Source organism: Marmota monax, unplaced genomic scaffold (assembly GCF_021218885.2).
Source record: "Marmota monax isolate L192 unplaced genomic scaffold, Marmota_monax_Labrador192_F-V1.1 WCK01_AAM20220418_F8-fsc00055, whole genome shotgun sequence".
NCBI lineage: Eukaryota > Metazoa > Chordata > Mammalia > Rodentia > Sciuridae > Marmota > Marmota monax.
The window spans coordinates 6,098,109-6,118,955 of record NW_026695205.1 but is presented as its reverse complement, the minus strand read 5'-3'; the positions used below and the strand labels follow the sequence as shown (position 1 = coordinate 6,118,955).

Genomic DNA, 20,847 nt, shown 5'->3' with positions numbered 1-20,847 from the left:
GTGAAGGTTGAGGATTGGTGTGGAACTAAAATATGAAGAGTTCCCCAGGAAAATTGCCTTGGCTCCCTAAGATTAAAAAAAAAATGTTTGAAGAGTTTACATTTTGGAATGCTTAAGAGGTGCATCAGGTTCGGGGTAATCAGTTTGAGTGGAATTCAACGCAGGTCAGGCTTCTCTAAATGAAGTAGAAAATGGTGGAAGCAGTAACGAGGCTGGGAAACTGGTTCAGAGTTAGTCTCCTTCTTCCTAGGGTGAGGATATCTCTGTTTCTCTCCTGGAGTACACCTTGGCAAATCTGAGAAACACAATGATGGTGAGCCATTGGGGCAAAGAGAACACATGTAAACTTGCTCTAACTTCCCAGCCATGACGTGATGTCCCTTGAAACGGCAGCTTCTTCTTACTCGGCCCCTTTCACACAGCTCCACCAGAACCCGTTTCTACACTCGGACTCTGTTTCTCTCTCACTAGTCTCTCCAGCTTTCCCCACTGCAGCATGTATTTCAACTATTCCTTTCAGGTCCACTCCCCTTTGGGTGTTTGAAACACGACCTTTCATGGAATGGTAAGGAACATTTCCTTGCCAAGGAAATACCCATTAACAAATATTCATTCAGGTTTTTTAAAATTTCAATTAAATTTTCAAACATGAAATCATATCTCAGTAAATTAGTTTTTCTCAAGATAAGTAGCATGATTTTTCCTTTCTTCTTCTCTTTTGTCTGGGCTAAGGATGTAAATCATTAGCAAATTATATAAAGCTAACAGTTTGCAATTATTTTATGGCATCAGTAGTTGCAGGTTTCCCTTGCCAAGTCACCAGAGAGCTTGTGACAGCAACATAGCTAGCTAGCTGTTGGGCTGGGGCTGTAGGTCATTGGTAGAGCACTTGCCTCCCATGTGTGAGGCACTGGGTTCTATCCTCAGCACCACATAAAAATAAATAAAGATATTGTGTCCAACTACAACTAAAAAAAAAGTATTTAAAAAAACATAGCTAGCTGTTGACTTTCAGTGTATATAATTCTTCAGGCAGATTGGGAAAATCGTCATGGTGAAAATAATTATATAATTTCCTTCAGGTGGGTGTGAATCCAGATGGTCCCTGGAATAGAGCTGGTAAGAACCTACTCCAAGCATCTTCCATTATCATTCCCACTTGGATAAACAGGAAGGAGCCTCTTGACTTTGGTCACATGGTAAATTTTACCTTATATGTATTTTACAGTAAACAGTTGATGTGATCATGAGGATATACAGATTAATAAGGGTTAATACACAGATATGCAGATAATCAATATGAATTAAATTCATGGGACTCTGGAAAGTTCTGATGTCTTGCTCCTGGAAGGAAAAGTATTCTCCATTTCTCCAAAATAAGTTCCAATTTTTTTTTTTTTTTGCTCTTTAAAGGTTTTACTTCTCAAAACTTTTCTTTTTAATTTAGAAGACTGAAGAAAATAAAATAGCAAACACTTTTTTAACCAGGCCTTTCAATCATCAGGACTGAAGACTTCTGGTATATGGAAGCAAGGTCCAGTGAAATGTGGATCCCTGTAACCGTTAACACAGAGAAGCATGTTGTGTCAGTGTCCACGACTCTGGTGTCTGGCACTTACTAAATGCTTGTCAAAAGCAGGTTGAATGAGGACAACAATGCCAGTGGAGAAGGGACGAACATTTTTTTTTTTTGGTGGTGACACATGGTCTCTCAGAGGTAGGAGCCTGCTGCTCTAATTGCTGCATTTGACCTTTCACCTTTCCATGTTGATAGTGGGTTTAGTTAAAGACCAAGTGTTAAATTTGTTTGGATTTGAATTTATTGTTGAATTTTCTTCTGTGGGGAAAGGAAGTTGCTGGATGGAAAAGTACCATTACATACGCTTTATCAGCTACCATAGGAAAGCGTGTTTTCAGATACTTCAACTCAGGTACTTGTAACATGAAAAAACAGGGTCAAAACTTGGCTTATCAGTGGCCATCTGAGAGCACTGAAGTGACTCCTGAGCATCGTGTAGGCTCCAGAATAAACCCTGGGTTCAAGTCCTGACTCCAGATATGCTGGCTCTGTGACCACTGACAAATTTTGTAATCTCTTTAAAACTTAATTTTCTCATCTTTAAAACTGAACAATGCCAGTACTTGCCTCTTATGGTTGATTTGAGTTTTACTATACATGTGAGCACTCAGAATGGGCCTGGACAGAGTCCATGCTCAAACACTACCAGCAACACACACTCTTTCCTCAGTTTCCTAAGAAATTGAAACAATAGCCAGAGAGTTCCCTGAATTCTTCAGATAATTATGGCTATGCAGACACAGATGCCCAATATAGAAAAAGGGAAGTCATACAAAGGAGTAAAAAACTGGAGGGAATGATAGTTTCAGAATTCTCTTTTAGATTCTTCATAACAGGAGATGAAGAAATTTGAAAACAATCCAACTCTTCCAGGGCAAGGTAAAGTGCTTGCTTTGGGCTAGCTCTTCTTTTGGACCAGCTCTCCATCTTTTTGATTAAAGAATTTCCATAGTCAAAGCATTCCCTGGAAACCTGGGAAGGCTGAAATAGCACTAACTGCAAAACCTCCTGAGTAGAGGAAAGGAAAACTTTGCTCTGATGAAGCCACCTCCTGCAAGGCTGCACAAATGCCACCTTTACAATGCCTCTCTGACCACCATTCTTTGAATTGCGATTGTTACCTACTGCTTTCTTCTGCTCCTTGCACTCTATCCCTCCTTCTTTGCTGCATTTCTTTTCTCCATGGTACTTAGTATCTCCTAAGACATTCTATAATTTGCTTATCTGTGTGTTTACTGTTTAAGGCAGTCTCTCTTTGCTTGAATTCAAGTTATATGAGAACAGAGAACAGTGCCTAGCACATAGTTGGTGTTCCCTAAATATTTGTTGAAGTGATGAAGGACTAAATGAATGAGTTAGTGATTCACTGAATGAGTGAAACTGGGTGAGGGTATGGAATGGTTCAGCAGGCCTTCACCTATTCTAATTACTTGGATTGCTCATGCTTCTAAGATCCAATCAGACATAACAGCTAGGAAACAGAGAAGTTATCTTCAGTAGTGCTTTTAGTTTCATTTGAAAGCTATGGGATGGACTTAGGCAGCCAAGGAATTCTTGTATACCAGCCTTCTCCCTCCTGAGTTCCTGCACCAAGTGATAGAGACAGGAGGTGGCTGGTCCTGGTTGCTGCCAGCACTCCAGCACTGGGAGGTTGCTGAGGATCTGTGGGAAGCAAGCTTGAGGGCAAATTCCTCTCCAGCACATCTCTGTCTCTGCCTCTGGGTGGGGATTGGTTATAAATGGTGCAAAGCTTCATACCTCATTGAACAGAGATGTGTGAGAGTGTACTCTGCACTGTCAGATAGCTTCTCAGTGTCCTGTCTTAGCAAGCTTTATTCTCTGACTCTTCTGATCAATCTGTCAGTGGGTGGGAAGTGGTAATGAGAAATCCTACGATAGTTTAGTTTTTGTTTCCAAAAGATGAGACCTACCCACCTCTGACCAGTGGAAAATACTTAGCCACGAAACAGTCCTGTATAAGGTACGTGGCTTTAAAATAACCAACTGCTGACAGCCATCACCAGAGATATGAAAAATTGTGCTCTAAATGTATAATATGAACTGTTACGCATTCAGCTCTCATTTGTTTTTAAAAAATCAATTAAAAATTAAACCACTTACAATAACCAGAATGGAGTTATAGATGGAAACAATCTTCTATATATCATTGACTCAAGAGCCATATACAAACTAGTCCCTAATTGTCTCTGCTGCCCTTTTTCTGCAGTGCCTAGACCACAGCCAACACATACAGCAATTTGTCATTGCCTTCTCCTGTTTTAGCACATACTTGGAATGCCTTCTTTTCCTTTGAGCCTATTTAATAACCCTTGGATCTTTTCTGACTCAGCTAAATTTCTTCCTCACCTGCATGGTTTTGTTTTGGGTAACTGGTTTCCCTCATCTCACCCTCTCCTGGACTGCACTTAATCCACATCCCATAATCATTAGCTCAGTAGTCTTGCCCTGCTCCACATTTGTAGATTGGATTGTGGCTGCCCAGCATTGTGACATTGTCAAGTCCCTGTGTCTTTCTCAATTGTTTTCTTCTTTGTTTCTCCTCTTTAACATCAGTTTCCTCCATCCCAGTCTGATACTAGAATAATCATGTTAAAAGAATAAAAGTGACCATATTATTTTTTTAAAAGCTTTTGTTTCCCCATTGTCACCTATGAGATAGAATCCGAATGCTTTTAGCTTCATAGTCAAGACCCTTTCCCCAGCTCCACCTATTCATCCTTTAAAAATCCTACTCAATTTTTCTACACCATCAGGCTCATAGTTCCCTAATAAAAGCCAACATCTAAAACTTAATTTATTTATCAGTCATTTATTGAGCATCTGTTACATTTTAAGGATCAATGTTGGGTATTAAAGACATAAAGATGAAAAACCTCAAAGAACTCAAGGAACTCTCAATCTCATGGGAAAAATGTGACGAAGAATGAATAATCACAGTGCTGGAGGATAAACACAAGGTTGAGCATGCACAGAGTACCACGGGAACAGGAAGGAAGGTAGCACATTATTTAATTTCAAAAGAAGGAAGTTAGGAAAGTTTTTGTGAATGAAATGATAGTAATTAACATGTTTGTTTCCCAATTTAACTCTGAACTCATCAAGGACAGAAACTGTATCTTAATTATTTTTCTATCTCTTGTAGCTAACAAGAGGAGACTGAACTAAAGGGACTTTAAATAACTTCCAAACCATATTCTTATTTTAGGAAATATCATCAGAATTAGGTAAGATGAAGTGTCATGATGAACCTACTTTCAAATGGGCTCTGGAGAGAAAGATAATAGATAAGCCGATTTTCTGAAATATGAATAATTTCTATAACCTGATTGTGTACCTAATAATACATCCTGAATTAGTCTTTCATCTTTTTGGTATACTTGAAAAAATTTTCCTAATTAAGAGATGAAGTTATAGAAAAAGAATTAATGAAGAAAATTTCTTAATGCAACAAACAGGTAGCCATCCATAGCTCTACATCAAACTGTTGAGTTTCAGGGCCCAGTGACTCAACACAGGCAAAGTTGGAGTACCAGGAAATCCTCCTAGCATAAATAGGATGATAGTTTCACAGTGAGACTAACATGAGCAAGTTCTGTAGAATTTCACAGAACTAAACGGTGAGTCCCAAATTACAAAGATGCACACATCTCTGGTTTTGATGTGTGAGAAAGATTAGTAGGTCTTGCAGGCTACAATGGCCTAGGAACGTGTGCATGAGAAGATGTGCTAAGCTTCCTATCACAAACTATACGTTGAACATGTGTGTTAAGAGTTTCTTTTTTATTAATTAAACTTTTTAATATAACTTTGGGAAGCAATGCTCATTCTAAAATTTAGACATTCTTTGGAGAGAATAAGCCAGATATATAGGTCAGCATAATTCTCTGAAAATGATTACCTTGAAAAAGAAATATGTTTGAATGCAACTTAGTCCATGCCTCCAGAACCTAAAATAAATTAAGCTCACTTGATAGGAGTTTTAGACCTCAAAATTCCTTTTGTATATACATTAATTTAAAAATTTTTAGTATTATTTGATTTTTATTGGGAAGGATGAATATTTATGCTATCAAAGACATTTGCAATTCCTTATCCTGGAAATTAAAAGTTGTGAATACGGACTTTGTGCCATTCCCTGTTGGATGCTAGAATACATCCCACTCTGGAACATTCCTCCATCTTATTCTGGGACTAGCTTTGCTGAAATGGGGATTGGAACCAATAATCCCACTGTTTAGGGGACAAGTCCTTTCTAGACGTGTCAGCTCACTCAAGGCTCCATCAAGCCAGGGAATATGCACTCCATTTGGAAAGAAGAATCAGGGGAAGTTTGTTTTACACCAGAAATACCCCAAAATTATTTACTATGTTATTTAATATGTTTTGTCTTCAAATTCATGTATTCATGTTAATCTTTAGTTCTGAAATAAATATTTCCCCTTTTACTTTTCTTTTGTTCTAGATTTTTTAAAAAGAGAACAATAAACTTCACTATGATACTTGATCACCATTGTTTCTCATCTCTTATAGCAGTTCTTGTATACGTTTCTTTTATTTAGAAATTTCCCTGATAGTATATTCATATGCAGTATGTGTATGAGGCAGACCTAAGGTATGTATACCTAAAAATCTTTTTAAGTCTTCTTTTTAAGTGAAAATGTAAGTGGATATATTCAGAATTATCTTCCTTCAATAATTTAAAAATATAATTCATTTTCTTTTTGCAACCTCTATTGTTGTTGACAAAGCTAACCACTCCCTGGGTGGTTCTCTTCCCTTGGAGCATGGTACATCTGTAGGCCCCCATCCTCCCAACCAGATTGGGCTGACAGTGTAGCTGATGTCATTAGGTACTTAAGCCAAAGCTTTGCTCTCACACGAGAGCCTCCATACAGTTCAAGGGCCTATCTGACTTTAGCTAGGGAAATGTCTTAGGATCCTGGTATGTGAAAGTTCTAAGCTTGTTAGAACAAGCTCAGGTGAAAAAAGTTGCTGGGCAGGGATGCTAACATGGTGCCAGAAAGTAGCATAAGGTTTGCAACCGATCCACTGTGGCAAGACTAGTGTGCACATGCTCACAGAGCCAGGCATAGCCAAGACAAGCATTTGCCTTCCTGTTCAGTTTTCTCCCACAAACCAATCTAAATATTCAGGCTGGGGTGATACACAAGAGACACAAGTATTTTTCAGAATGTCTTATATCCTTTCCTGTAAGACTATTTGGACCTTAAAGAAGGGAGGTGGATGGTGTGGTGAAAGTCAATGACTACTGTCAAAAACTTAAATAGTAGGAAGTCCTATTGGTATAGCCAAACTACTACCCACCTCAGCCATTCATCATTCATTAGAGTCATTCTTCGGCCCTTGTTACATCAAGTCCTGTGCTAACTGCATACCAGGGATAGAAAGGAGAGCTCGCTCATGAAGAGCTGAGCCAGTGGTGGGGAAAAGATGATATCAGACCCTCATACCCAGGACGAGTGCTCTGAGGAGAGTGTTCTGAGGCTTCATGTGGCCTGTACTCTGCAGACCTAGAAAAGGGGTTTGGTCCGTTTGGGGTTGGAGGAGGAGTTCCAGGAAGGATGCCTTGTTGGCGTAATGACTGAACCGAGATTTAAGGATGAGCAGGAATCAAATAGAGAAAACAAAGAAGGAAAAGTGTTCTGGGTGAAGAAGTAGGATGGACCCGAATGCATGGGGCCTGCTAGGCTTAGCAGGGGATTTTGCTCTTCAGCCTGTGGGCATGGGAAACTCTTGAGGGTTTTGTAAGCCTGAATGTAGAGGTGGTGTGACTGCTGTAGCATGTGGGAAGTTTCCCCTTGGCTATGGCATGGAGGGGTACTGCCATGGGCAGGCCTGCCAGTGGCAGCAGTATGTGATTTTTCCAGGAACTAGAAACATGTTAGCCATGTGTTTGAGTGGAAGCTAAGCTTCCTAACACAAGCCAGTGCAGCCTGCTTTGAAATTGGCCGTCTGCCTATGCATACCAGCAGCACAAAGAACATTTCCTTTCCTTCCTGAAGTTTCTAAACTTTAAAAGTTTATGACTGTGCTGACTTCTGGAATTGATCATTCAATCTAATTGCAGATACAGTTCTGAGACTTCATGTGGCTGATCACCTAAAGGCTCTGTTACTGATGCTCATGCTGGGCTCCTCACCCCTGAGCTGCACTGGAAGCTCCTGGGAGACTTGTTGGAACACAGGCTGCCAGGCTCTACTCTCAGAGTTTCTCATTCAGTTGGTCTAGTGGGCCACACAGCACTTTGCCTCACATAGGTAATGGTGATGATGTTGTTTGGGAACCAGGCTTTGAGAACTACTGCTCTGATAGTGGCTGCTCATTAAGACCAGAATAGGGGTCTCCAAACTGAAGAGATCAGTTTATTCCAGGTGGCCCTAATGTGGACAAGTTTCTTAGTCTGTGTCCAGGGACTAAGAAACACTAATCCAGTGTCTTTGGCATTTATATCAGGCCTGGAGTTACACTATCTCTTTTTCCGTTTATTTCCAGCTGACTCATTAAGCCCTAGCCATATGTAAATTTGAACTTTTCAACAGAAATAATTCTGATTTCCACATTGTTTATTAAAACATCTGAGTTCACCTTTAAAGGCTACTGGCCAACATGCACTCACCTCTCAATAGTGCAGATAGTGAGAACCTGTGGTCTGTGCTGTGTGTGCTCCTCCTCTCAAGCTCAGAAAGTGCCAACTTTGTTCACATGCTGTGGAAAGGTAGCTGCTAAAAGGTGGTACTCTTGTCCCTACCATCCTTCCTCTTCCTCCTCCTCCTCTTTTCTGTGCTGGGGCTCAATCCCTGGGCCTCTTACATGCTAGGCAAGTGCTCTTCTACTGAACTACATCTTTAGCCCATTCCTCCATCTTCTCATATCAAATGAATGTCTTGAAATTCATGTTCTCAAAATATCACCAACTAGAATGTGTTTTTTTTTCAAGTTAAGACTCATCCTAGGAGGTGAATAACCAGAGTGCTAATGAAACCTCTATTACATAATTTTCTATAGCATAGAATGCAATCATCAGGGAAGGGTTTCCCCAACTCTCCACTCCGCTCCCTGCTCCAACTTCTTCTTGCAAAGTAAACAGCTTTTCCCTTGTCATGCCAGCAGCTCCCACAACCAGTTTCAATCTGTCATCTTTCAGTTTGCACTTGCTTCAGGGAAGAGGCTTCCCTTCCTACATGGCCTTGACCTGCCCAGGACCGAAGGCAGGAGGAAGATTATCTGTGACCCAGCAAACTCCTTCTCCTAGTTCATGAGCCCTGGTGATACTTTTGTAGCTACATCATGCTCTTAAACCATGGAAGAAAGATTTATGTGGCTCAAGGTATGTTCTTTGGTAAGGAAAAGTGCAGCTCTGAAAATTGGCTGTCCTCAGGGGAGAGGTGCTTTGTTTATGCTATGTCATTAGCTGGTTACAAGTCAACATAAAGGGAAAGGATCCTCACTGGGATGAGCTGAAATGCAGCCTCAGCACAAGTTGAGTGGTTTGTTACTTGGAGCTGTTCTCATCTATGTTGTCTTTATGCCATCTTGCCTAAAAATGCATAAAAGATGATATCAAGAATAAATGATTTATATTTCTTTCATTGTGGAAAAACCCTAGGTTGGAATAATCTAGGGTTTGCAATGGCACACCCTGTACCTTCTACTGAAAACATGATTTTTCAGATCATTTTTTAAAACACCAAGGAGAAGCTGGTCACAGTCACCCAGCTCTACATGGAACTTTAAAAGTTTATGACTGTGCTGACTGAAGACCATGTGTTTCATGGTCTTCAATCCTTTTTCTTCCTTAAATTTACCCAAAAACTTTTTTAAAAATTGATTTTGTAAAAAATAAATGACAGCAGAATGCATTACAATTCATATCACACATATACAGCACAATTTTTCATATCTCTGGTTGTATATAAAATATGTTGACACCAATTCGTGTCTTCATACATGTACTTTAGATAATGATGTCCATCACATTCCACCATCCTTGCTAACCTCTTGCCCCCTCCCTTTCCCTCCCACCCCTTTGCCCTATAGAGTTTGTCTATTCTTCCCATGCTCCACCCCTACCCCCCACCCCACTATGAATCAGCCTCCTCATGTCAGAGAAAACATTCAACATTTGTTTGTTTTTTCGGGATTGGCTGACTTCACTTAGCATTATCTTCTCCAACACCATCCATTTACCTGCAAATGTCATGATTTTATTGTCTTTTATTGATGAGTAAAATTCCACTGTGTATATATGCCACATTTTTTTATCCCTTCATCCACTGAAGGGCATCTAGGCTGGCTCCACAGTTTAGCTATTGTGAATTGTGCTGCTATAAACATTGATGTGGCTGTGTCCCTATAGTATGCTGTTTTTAAGTCTTTTGGGTATAGACCAAGGAGGGGGATAGCTGGGTCAAATGGTGGTTCCATTCCCAGATTTCCAAGGAATCTCCGAACTGCTTTCCATATTGGCTGCACCAATTTGCAGTCCCACCAGCAATGTATGAGTGCACCTTTTCCCCCACATCCTCTCCAACACTTACTGTTGTTTGTATGCATAATAGCTGCCATTCTGACTGGAGTGAGTTGAAATCTTAAAGTGGTTTTGATTTGCATTTCTCTAATTGCTAGAGATGATGAACATTTTTTCATATATTTGTTGATGGATTGTATATCCTCTTCTGAGAAGTGTCTGCTCAGGTCCTTGGCCCATTTGTTGATTGGGTTATTTGTTTTTTTGGTGTTCAGCTTTTTGAGTTCTTTATATATACTCTAGAGATTAGTGCTCTATCTCATGTGTGAGGGGTAAAAATTTGCTCCCAGGATGTAGGCTCTCTTCACCTCACAGATTGTTTGTTTTGCTGAGAAGAAACTTTTTAGTTTGATTCCATCCCATTTATTGATTCTTGGTTTTAATTCTTTCACCAAAGGAGTCTTATTAAGGAGGTTGGGGCCTAATCCCACCCGATGAAGATTAGGTCCTATTTTTTTCTTCTATTAGACGCAGAGTCTCTGGTTTAATTCCTAGGTCCTTGATCCACTTTAAGTTGAGTTTTGTGCATGGTGAGAGATAGGGGATTAATTTCATTTTGTTGCATATAGATTTCCAGTTTTTCCAGCACCATTTGTTGAAGATGATATCTTTTCTCCAATGCATGTTTTTGGAACCTTTGACTAATATAAGGTAATTGTATTTTTGGGGTTAGTCTCTGTGTCTTCTATTCGTACCATTGGTCTACCAATCTGTTTTGGTGCCGATACCATGCTGTTTTTGTTACTGTTTTTCTGTAGTATAGTTTAAGTTCTGGTATAGTGATGCCACCTGACTCATTCTTCTTGCTAAGGATTGCTTTAGCTATTCTGGGTCTCTTATTTTTCCAGATGAATTTCATGACTTTTTCTATTTCTATGAGGAATTCCATTGGGATTTTGATCGGAATTGCATTAAATCTGTATAGTGCTTTTGGAAGTATAGTCATTCTGATAATATTAATTCTACCTATCTAAGAGCAAGGTACATCTTTCCATATTCTCAGATCTTCTTTGATTTCTTTCTTTAGAGTTTTGTAGTTTTCATTGTATATATCTTTCACCTCTTTCGTTAAGTTGATTTCGAAGTATCTTTTTTTTGAGGTTATTGTAAATGGGGTACTTTTCCTCATTTCCTTCTCAGAGGATTTGTCACTGATATACAGAAATGCCTTAGATTTATGGGTGTGGATTTTATATCCTGCTACTTGGCTGAATTCATTTACTAGTTCTAGAAGTTTTTCTGGTGGAGCTTTTTGGGTCTTCTAGGTATAGAGTCATATTGTCAGCAAATAGTGCTAATTTAAGTTCTTCTTTTCCTATACATATCCCTTTAATTTCTTTTATCTGTCTAATTGGTCTAGCCAATGTTTCAAGAACTATGTTTATTAGAAGTGGCATCTCTGTCTTGTTCCAGTTTTTAGAGGGAATGCCTTTAATTTTTCTCCATTTAGAATTATGTTGGCCTGAGGCTTAGCGTAGATAGCTTTTATGAAGTTGAGATATGTTCCTGTTATCCCTAGTTTTTCAAGTGTTTTGAACATGTAAATGTGCTGTATTTTGTCAAATGCTTTTTCTGGCTATTTCTAGACAGAAAGAGACAATAGACTCTTATCTTTGAGTCTATTGATGTCATGAATTACATTTATTGATTTCCATATGTTGAACTAAACTTGCACCCCTGGGATGAATCCCACTTGATCATGGTGCATGATCTTTTTGATATGTTTTTGTATTCCATTTGCCAGAATTTTATTGAGAACTTTTGCATCTATGTTCATTAGAGATATTGGCCTGAAGTTTTCTTTCTTTGATGCATCTTTGCCTGGTTTGGGGATCAGGGTGATATTGTCCTCATAGAATGAGTTTGTAAGTGCTGCCTCTTTTTCTATTTCCTGAAATAAATTGAAGAGTATTGGTTTTAGTTCTTCTTTAAAGGTCTTGTAGACCTTAGCTGTGTATCCATCCAGTCCTGGGCTTTTCTTGGTTGGTAAGCTTCTGATGACGTCTTCTATTTCATCACTATCTTCCTGATTCAACCTGGGCAAATCCTATGACTTTAGAAATTTGTTGATGCCTTTGATGTCTTCTATTTTATTGGAGTATAAGTTTTCAAAATAATTTCTAATTATCCTTTGTATGTGATATTACCTTTTTCACCAAGTATGCTGGTAATTTGAGTTTTCTCTCTCCTTCTCTTCGTTAGCATAGCTAAGGGTCTGTCAATTTTATTTATTTTTTCAAAGAACCACTTTTTGTTTTGTCAATTATTTCAGTTGTTTCTTTTGTTTCAATTTCATTGATTTCAGCTCTAATTTTAATTATTTCTTGCCTTCTACTGCTTTTGGATGCTGTTTTTTTTTTTCCCCTAGGGCTTTGAGATGTAATGTTAGGTCACTTATTTGTTGACTTTTTTTAAGGAATGTACTGTTAGGCTCCAAACTTTAGTCCCATCTCCCTCTCACTTAGCAGTTCCCAACTGTGGGACCTCTCACTCCCAGGCTCACACCAGGTAGGTGGTGCCCTTGTCGCACTGCACATCTGCCCAACTGAGAGCTGTTTTTATGTTGGGTGTTCACTGTGCCAAGTTATTGCCACTGGGGAGGAAGGAGGGAGTTGATACCTGGTATCTGGCCAGATGCAGATCCAATCTGAGAGCTGACCCCACCAAATATGGTGAGAAAGGTTATCCAAGATCGAGGCGGTCTGCTTCCAGCACTGGGGTGTCTGGTGAGGTGGGGGGAGCGGGGTGATGGTGTTGTGCTGTGGGTAGGTAGTTGCTGAGTAACCTGCGTGGGAGCGGATAGCAGTCCAGAGTTCTGCAGAGATGCTGATAGGTAATTCTGCTAAGCCGCTTGAGAGCCATGTATGGGCTAGAACTGTGGGCTTTGGGTTTAGGGAGCCAGGAGTCCAGAGTCCTACACAAATGCTGAGGCTCTGAGCCTGCACAGGGGGCACAGCACTGGTGATTTCTTCGGAAATCAGCTGTTTAGGGGTTCTCTTATACTCTCTGAGAGGCAGTATTCCGACTAGGTGAGATCTGGGTCACGGATCGACACAGTATGCTGCCTCCCTCTGGCCCGCCATCTTGGAATCCCCAACCTTAAATCTTTTTTGCGGTTCTTTATCTCTTGACTGCCATGCCACTTTATGTGAAAGTCAGTCAAAATAATGCATAGATGTTAAGAAAAATGATCAACACACCCAAAATGCCTCATATTCAGACTCCATACTGGAATGCAGCTTGACTCATAGACTATTTTGTAGAGTGTTTGGATGGCTGACCTTTCAGTCCTTTCCCACTCTTAAGATTCTATATGCCTAAACTTCATTTTAGCATTGGAGGAAGAAATGAAGGAGTTTTTTCATGTTCCTAATTCTAATTCTAACATCTTTTCATAGATGCATGACTCTCTTTTGAAGTGTTGGAGTCTTAAGAGTAGAGCACTTACACACTACTCTGATCAAGATTACAATAATACTACTGAATCAAGAGGGCAGAGTGAAAGGAGGCTGCAGATCTCAGCTCCTCTGCAGTTTGGAACCAAAGCAGTGAGAAGAGCTGATAGGTGAGGTGTGACAGAGGAATACACTGAGATGCAGTATTAGGCTGTCAGAGACTTGGGGAGACCTAAACATTCTGGTTACTGGAACAGAAAGCAGGGAAGAATTTGTTAGCACTGAACCTGCATCTGCAGCATCCAGACAAATCTGAGGAAGAAAGGGAGCAAGAAAGAGAGGCACAAATGATAAGCTTACTTCAGAAACAGCAGAAAAGAAAGTGACTGAGGAAATGCAGGAGTTGCAAAGCTACCTGGTGCCTGGAAAGTGACACGCTTCTCTCAATTGGTTGGTGGAGAACTGTGACAGGCAGCCATTTTGCAAAGATCAGGCTTAAGGTAGCACCTCTGGAAAGGGTTAAGTCACTACTGCTTCATCCCACCTGGAGACACCAGCAAATATCACCTTTGAACTGGCCATCTTAGAATACCTGTGTAGTGGGGTCACTGTGAGCAGACAGCTGCGGCATCCAGGTGTGGGTGCCAGTTCATCCCCACTCCACAGCAGCAACAGGATGGGTCCCCCACACTAGGAGCAGCGTCCTTCCTCCAGACACACTGTCTCTGCCTGGATGCCAACAGAACCCTAAACTCCTAGGCTAGCACAGGGTCACTGCAGCCCACAGACTGGGATATCAAGGCTTGTGTTCTCTGTGGAGCATCAGAGCCACCTGGCCTCCCAGAGAAGGTGGGGTGGGTCTGTTTTTATGGCTTTGGGCACATTTCAACAGGCAAGTGGGCAAAGTTGGCATCCCAGTCAGGGTCAGATCTGTGTTAGACACCCTTTCCCCTGATGATCCAGAGTTCTTAGGTGTCCTGCCATGCCGAGGAGCTGCAGGAACCATCTCCACTCACCAGAGGTGGTTGGCATGAGGCCTGAATGGAAGGGTGCCAGGGCCTGACTTCCACCCAGTTTTTGAAGCAGAAAGTTGAGCTAGCTGGGAAAATATATATTAAAAAAACCCAGCTCCCAACACAGGAGAGATGGCTGATGGAGTCACTGCTTTACTGCTGTTGCACCCAGAGACTTGGCGGGCCTGTTGCCACAACTGCTGCTCCGGCTTTCACACCTTCCAACACCTGGAGAGTCCTGGTCTGGGAGACCCAGAAAAATCTCTCTGCCCACACAGCTCAGCAAGGAAAGATTTTAGCTCTTTAATATTAATTTTAGATTTTACTGGATTGTTTTCTGTGAATTTGATAGCTTTCCCCTCACTAGTTAATATTATATACTTAGGTCCAATATTATGTTTATTTAAAAAAAGTTTAATGTGTTAATTTCATTTATTCTTTTTTTATTTCTCATCTTTTTTTCTAAAATATTTTTTTAATTGTAGATGGACATGATATCTTTATTTTTATTTGTTTATTTTTATGTGGTGCTGGGGAAAGAACCCAGGGCTTCACGCATGCAAGGCAAGAGCTCTACCACTGAGCTACAACTCCAGCCCTCTTTTTCTCATCTTTATATTCTCTTTTTTCTTCTCTTTCTCTGATTGCATTTTTTGCTTCTGCCTCCACTCCAATCATTTTTTCTTTTGGTGCTTCTTTTTTCTTTTCATGCCCTATAGAGTTTAACAGTAACTTCACTTTCTTTAATACCCAATTTTTCACTCTATTCTAGAATATTACTCCCCATTTATACTTTTGGACTAGTGGAGTTGGGAAGAGCATTTTCAATAAGTTTTATGGTTTGTTAGTGTGTGTGTGTATATATATATATGTATATATTTTGCTCTCAAATGGTAGTTGTTACTTGTGATCAGTATCTCCTCTCAAAGCAGTGCTAAGGATTGATCATAGCACTGTGATCACATTGAGTGGGTGCTTTGACACTGAGATGTAGCCTCCCAGCCTGGGGCACAGTGTAAAGAGAAAGCATCTCACTACAAAGACCCTCACACAACAATGGAAGAGACATCTATCACAGAAGATGCACCAAACTCAACATAGAGATGCAGGAAACATGGGAAAACAAGGTAGTAAGATGCCTAAAAAATTCATAATACTTCAATAACCAAACTCATAGATGCTGAAGTGGAGGAAATGCAAGATAAAGAATTTTAAAAGTTGAAATTTAAAATGATTAATGAATTAAGATATAAGGAATGAATAAGGGGTGAACATACAAGATATGAAATAGCATTTCACTAAAGAGAGTGATTCTGGAAAGGAGTCCAACATAAATGTTGGAAATGAAAAACTCAGTGGAGAGTCTCAACAACAGACTAGATCAAGCAAAACAAAAAAACAAACAAAAAGTTGGAGGAATTAGAACACTCAATTATAGAGAAAAATAAACTGAACAGAATATACAAGAAATCTGAGACAACTTTAGAAGACCAAATTTAAGACCAATTAGTCTTTATGAAAGAAGAAATATGGATTAATTGGTATAGAAAACTTATTCAGTGAAATAATAGCAGAAGAGTTCCCTAATCATAGGAATGAGATGGACATGCAGAACACTTAGAACTCCAAATAGGACCAGAAAGACAATATACATGACAGAGTTAAAATTCCAAAAATTCAGGGAAAACAAAAAGAATTTTTTTAAAGAAAGAATTTAAAAAGCTACAATAGAGAAGTGCTGAGTCAGTTATAAAGGCAAACTCATTTAAATAATAGCAAATTTCTTAGAAGAAACTCTAAAAGCCAGGAGGAGATGAAATAATGTATTTATTTCAAGCCCTAAAAAGCAAACAGCTGCTAGTCTAGATTACTATGTCCAATAAAATTATCCTTAAGAATTGAACAGGTAATAAAAACCTTCAAAGATAAGCATAAAATAAAGGAATTCATGACCAGTAAACCAACATTGTAGAAGTTACTTAAAGGAATACTACACAGAGAAGCAGAAGAAAAAAAAAATAACCAAGAAAGCGTAGGACATAATAAATCACTTTAGAAAATATGAATTAGGCTTAGCAATTTGTCTGAATCAAAATTGTTTGAATCAAAAATGAGAATTAGGAGTGATTCAAACATTAGAAATAAAGCAAAATGACAGATAGTAATACATGACTCTATAATGACACTGAATGTAAATGGTAATAATTTTTCAATTAAAAGATATAGGCTAGAAGATTGGACTTAAAAATAAGACCCTGGATGCTCTTTCCAAGAAATATACCTCACCAGCGAAGTCCTACATAAGCTGAAAGTGAAGGGATGGAAAATTAAATTCCATGTAAATGGAATCCATCAGTAAGCAGACAGACTTCCAGCCAAAATTAGTCAGAAGAGACAATGAGGGTCATAAAAAAACATTACTTGACCTAAAAGAACTACTAGCCCCTAATACTATAATGGGGGAGAGGGTTAATATACCACTTCCACTAATACATGGGTCATCTAGACAAAATCAATGAAGAAACATCAAATTTATACTATTAATAGATCATATGGACTTGACAGACATCTATAGAATATTTTATCTGACAATAGTTGAATATACTTTCTTCCAGGTACTCAAGGACTTTCTCAAAAATTGATCATGTTAAACTGTAAAGCAAAAGAACTGATTTTATTGTATCTTTTCAGATCATAATAGAATAAAATTTAAAATAAGCAGCAAGAAAAACTACAGAAACTATACAAATACATAAAAATTGAATAGTACATTTTTAAATGATAAATGGTTCACTGAGGGAATCAGGGGAAATTTAAAAAACCTTACAACTAAATGAAAATGGAAAAACAACATGCCAGAATAAGTGTGACATAATGAAGGCAATTCTAAAAGGGAATTTTATAGCTTTGAGTGCCCACTTAAAAAGAGAGGGGGTATCTCAAAGTCTTAGAAAAACGGGAAGAAACTAATACTAAAACTAGTAGAAGGAAAGAAATAATTAAATCAGATCTAAAATGAATAAATAGAATCTGAAAAAATACAAAGGATTAATGAAACTAAGAGTTGATTTTTTGAAAAAAGAAATGAGATTGATAACCCTTAGAAAAAGTAACCAAAAGAGAGAAAAGACAAATTAATAAAATTAGAAATGAAAATATAAATATTATATCATGAGTGACTGAAATCCAAAGGATCATCAGTGACTATTTTGAAAACTTATATTCCAATAAATTGGAAACTTTAAAAGAAATAGAAAAGTTTCTAGACACAGATCACCTACCAGAAAGGACCAAGAGGATATAGAAAACCTGAACAGATCAATAACAGTCAATGAAATTAAAGCAATGATTAAAATCTTCCCAACCAAGAAAGCCTAGGACAGATGAATTCTATCAGAAATTTCAAGAACTAAAACCAATGCTTCTCAAATTATTTCATGAGATAGAAAGGGAGAAAACTCATCCAGTCATTCTATTAAAGCTACTATCACACTTATATCAAAATAACACTTTAGGAAAGAAAAATACAGACCAATAACCTTGATGAACATAATTGGAAAAAATCTTAATAAAATATAATGAAATTATATTTAAAATATACTAAGAAGATTATACATCAAGATCATGGTTTTATTTCATGGATGGAAAGATGGTTCTATGAGTGCAAATCATAAATGTAATTCATCCATAAATTGAATTAAGAACAAAAGCATATGATCATCTCAATATATGTAGAAAAAACTCCAACAATATTTAGTATCCATTCATGATAGAAACAGGAAATGAACTAGGCATAGAGGATTTTTATTTGTGTATTATAATTATATATAATATTAGGATTCATTTTGACACAATCATATAAGCATGGAAAATAATTTGCTCGAATTCAGTTCACAGTATTTCCCCTTCCCCTATTTCCTTTCTTTTACCCTAATGACCTTCCTTCTGTGCATTTTTAGTTTTAAAAGTTGATTCTTTAACAATATATACATAGGTGAAATTCACTGTGGTATATTTATATGTGCACATAGCATAGTTGGTTCAATTTTATTCCATTGTTCCTCTCTTTTCCTGTCTCTCTTCCCTTCCCTTGAATCCCTTTCTTCTGCTCCATTAATCTCCCTTGTGTCTTCATGGGATTCTTCCCTACCACCTTTTTTTCTCCCTTATTTTGGTCTAGCTTTCACATATGAGAGAAAACATTCAATTCTGACTTTCTGAGTTTGGCTTATTCCTTAGTCTTAGCATGATATTCTCCAGTTCTATCTATTTACCACCAAATTTCATTCTTCTTTATGGCTGAGTAAAACTCTAGTGTGTATGTATACCACATTTTCTTTATGCATTCATCTGTTGATGGGCACCTGGCCTTTTTCCATAACTTGGCTAAAGTAAATTGTACTGCTATAACATCAATGTGGCTGTATAACTATAATATGTTGGTGTTAGTTCTTTTGGATAAATACTAAGGTAGAATAGCTGGGTCATATGGTGGGATATCCCTACTTTTTGAGAAATCTCCATAATGCTTTCCAGAGTGGTTGTAATAATTTGCATTCCCACCAACAATATGAGTATACATCAAGCATATATTATTGTTTGTATTCTTGATAACTGCATTTGAATGGAATGAGATGAAATCTCAATAATTTAGTTTTGATTTGCATTTTCCTGATTGTTAGGGATGTTGAACAATTTTTTCATATTTTTTATCCATTTATATTTCTTTGAGAAGTGTCTGTTTAGTCTTTTGTCCATTTATTAATTGGATTATTTTTTTTAATTAGAAAAATTATTTATTTCTGCTCCTTTCATACATCTTACTGTTGAGGAAACAGTCTTGCATACATATGTGAAATAACATACTATCACACACACTGTTTAAAGGCAAAGCACCATCAGTGAAGCGGATCAGCAGTCCAGAGTTCTCAGTTCTCAAGAGTTCTCAGAGATCTTGCTTCCTGATTTTACATTAATTTCTGAAAATCAGAAATATCTCCAAAAAATGTTAAAGGGGGTTGTAAAAAATAATCATTTATTCAATATTATAATTTTAGAAGAACAGTATATATACGAAATGAAAAACTAAGAAAATGACACTTAACATCGTTGGTACAACAGGTCAGCAGGAAAAAAATACTGTGATAAACTTGTCTCTGATACCAAGAAATTCTAGTCCAAGCTTTCATATACTTCCTATGTTTTCACTTGATACTTCTTTTACTGCTGCTTTTTATTCTTTTCCACATTTCATAGTGGAGGACTGGTACAGCCTTTAAAACTTCATCAACAGGAGCAAATCCAGAATCCACTGATTTCTTCTCAAAAGGCACTCTAACCCATCAGATAGCCTGGCAGTTTCATTCTCATGAATACTCTAGCCATGAAAAAGCTCAGTAGGACACAGACGAATCCAATGAATAGAAGAAGAAATCTATTGAGTTTTGGAATATTTGGTGCATTTGATCGATCCAGGATTATGAAACCTAAACCCCCCATTGTAAACAGGAAGCTGGATGCAAGTCCTTCCATGATGTATTGTCCATTTACTCTGTAGGCCAAGAAAGCTACTGGCCTCTGATGCCCATGTTCATCAGTCATAGAGCCAACACTCGGAGGTTCAACAATAACATCATAAATTATTCCTCCGGTGATGAGGAAATAAGACACCACCACCAGAGTGTACACCGTCATGGCCGACATGTGCACCCAGGGTGGCTTCTTCAGCTTCAGGTTGGGACATTCGAGCACTAAGAACGGGACCCGGTAGAAAGTCTCCATGTTGGTGGCGGCCGGGGCAGCTCTCGGGCCTGCAGCCCCACGCGCCACCCGGAAACAGGCCCGCCTTAATTGTATTATTTGTGGGTTTTGGTGTTAAGTTTTTTGAGTTCTTTATATATTCTGGATATTAATCCCTTGTCAAGGGAACAGCTGGCAAAGATCTCCCATTTTGTAGGCTCTCTATTCACACTCTTTTTATTTGATGCCATCCCAGTTAATGATTGTTGGTTTTATTTCTTATGCATTTCAAGTTTTGTTAAGGAAGTCAATGCCTGCATCAATGTTAGAGGGCTGAGTATATTATCTTCCAGAAGTTGCAAAGTTTCTGGTCTAATTTCTAGGTCTTTGATCCACTTTGAATTGACACTTTTGCAGAATGAAAAAGGGATCACATTTCATTCTTCTTTATATGGACATCCAGTTTTCCCAGCACCATTTGTTCTAATCTCTTTTCTCCAGTATATGGAACTTTTGTGATGACTGTATCTATGTGGTTTTGTTTCTGTGACT

At 38.4% G+C, this 20,847-nt stretch overlaps 1 protein-coding gene across 1 annotated transcript; it reads right to left on the bottom strand.

Annotated features, from left to right (window-relative positions):
- Positions 1-19,574: 19,574 nt before the first annotated feature.
- Positions 19,575-20,396, bottom strand: LOC124083498 (oligosaccharyltransferase complex subunit OSTC-like). The gene has a single exon (XM_046430212.2). The coding sequence runs from the start codon at positions 20,335-20,337 to the stop codon at positions 19,891-19,893; it is 447 nt and encodes a 148-aa protein (XP_046286168.1). The 5' UTR covers positions 20,338-20,396; the 3' UTR covers positions 19,575-19,890.
- Between the last annotated feature and the right edge of the window lie 451 nt (positions 20,397-20,847).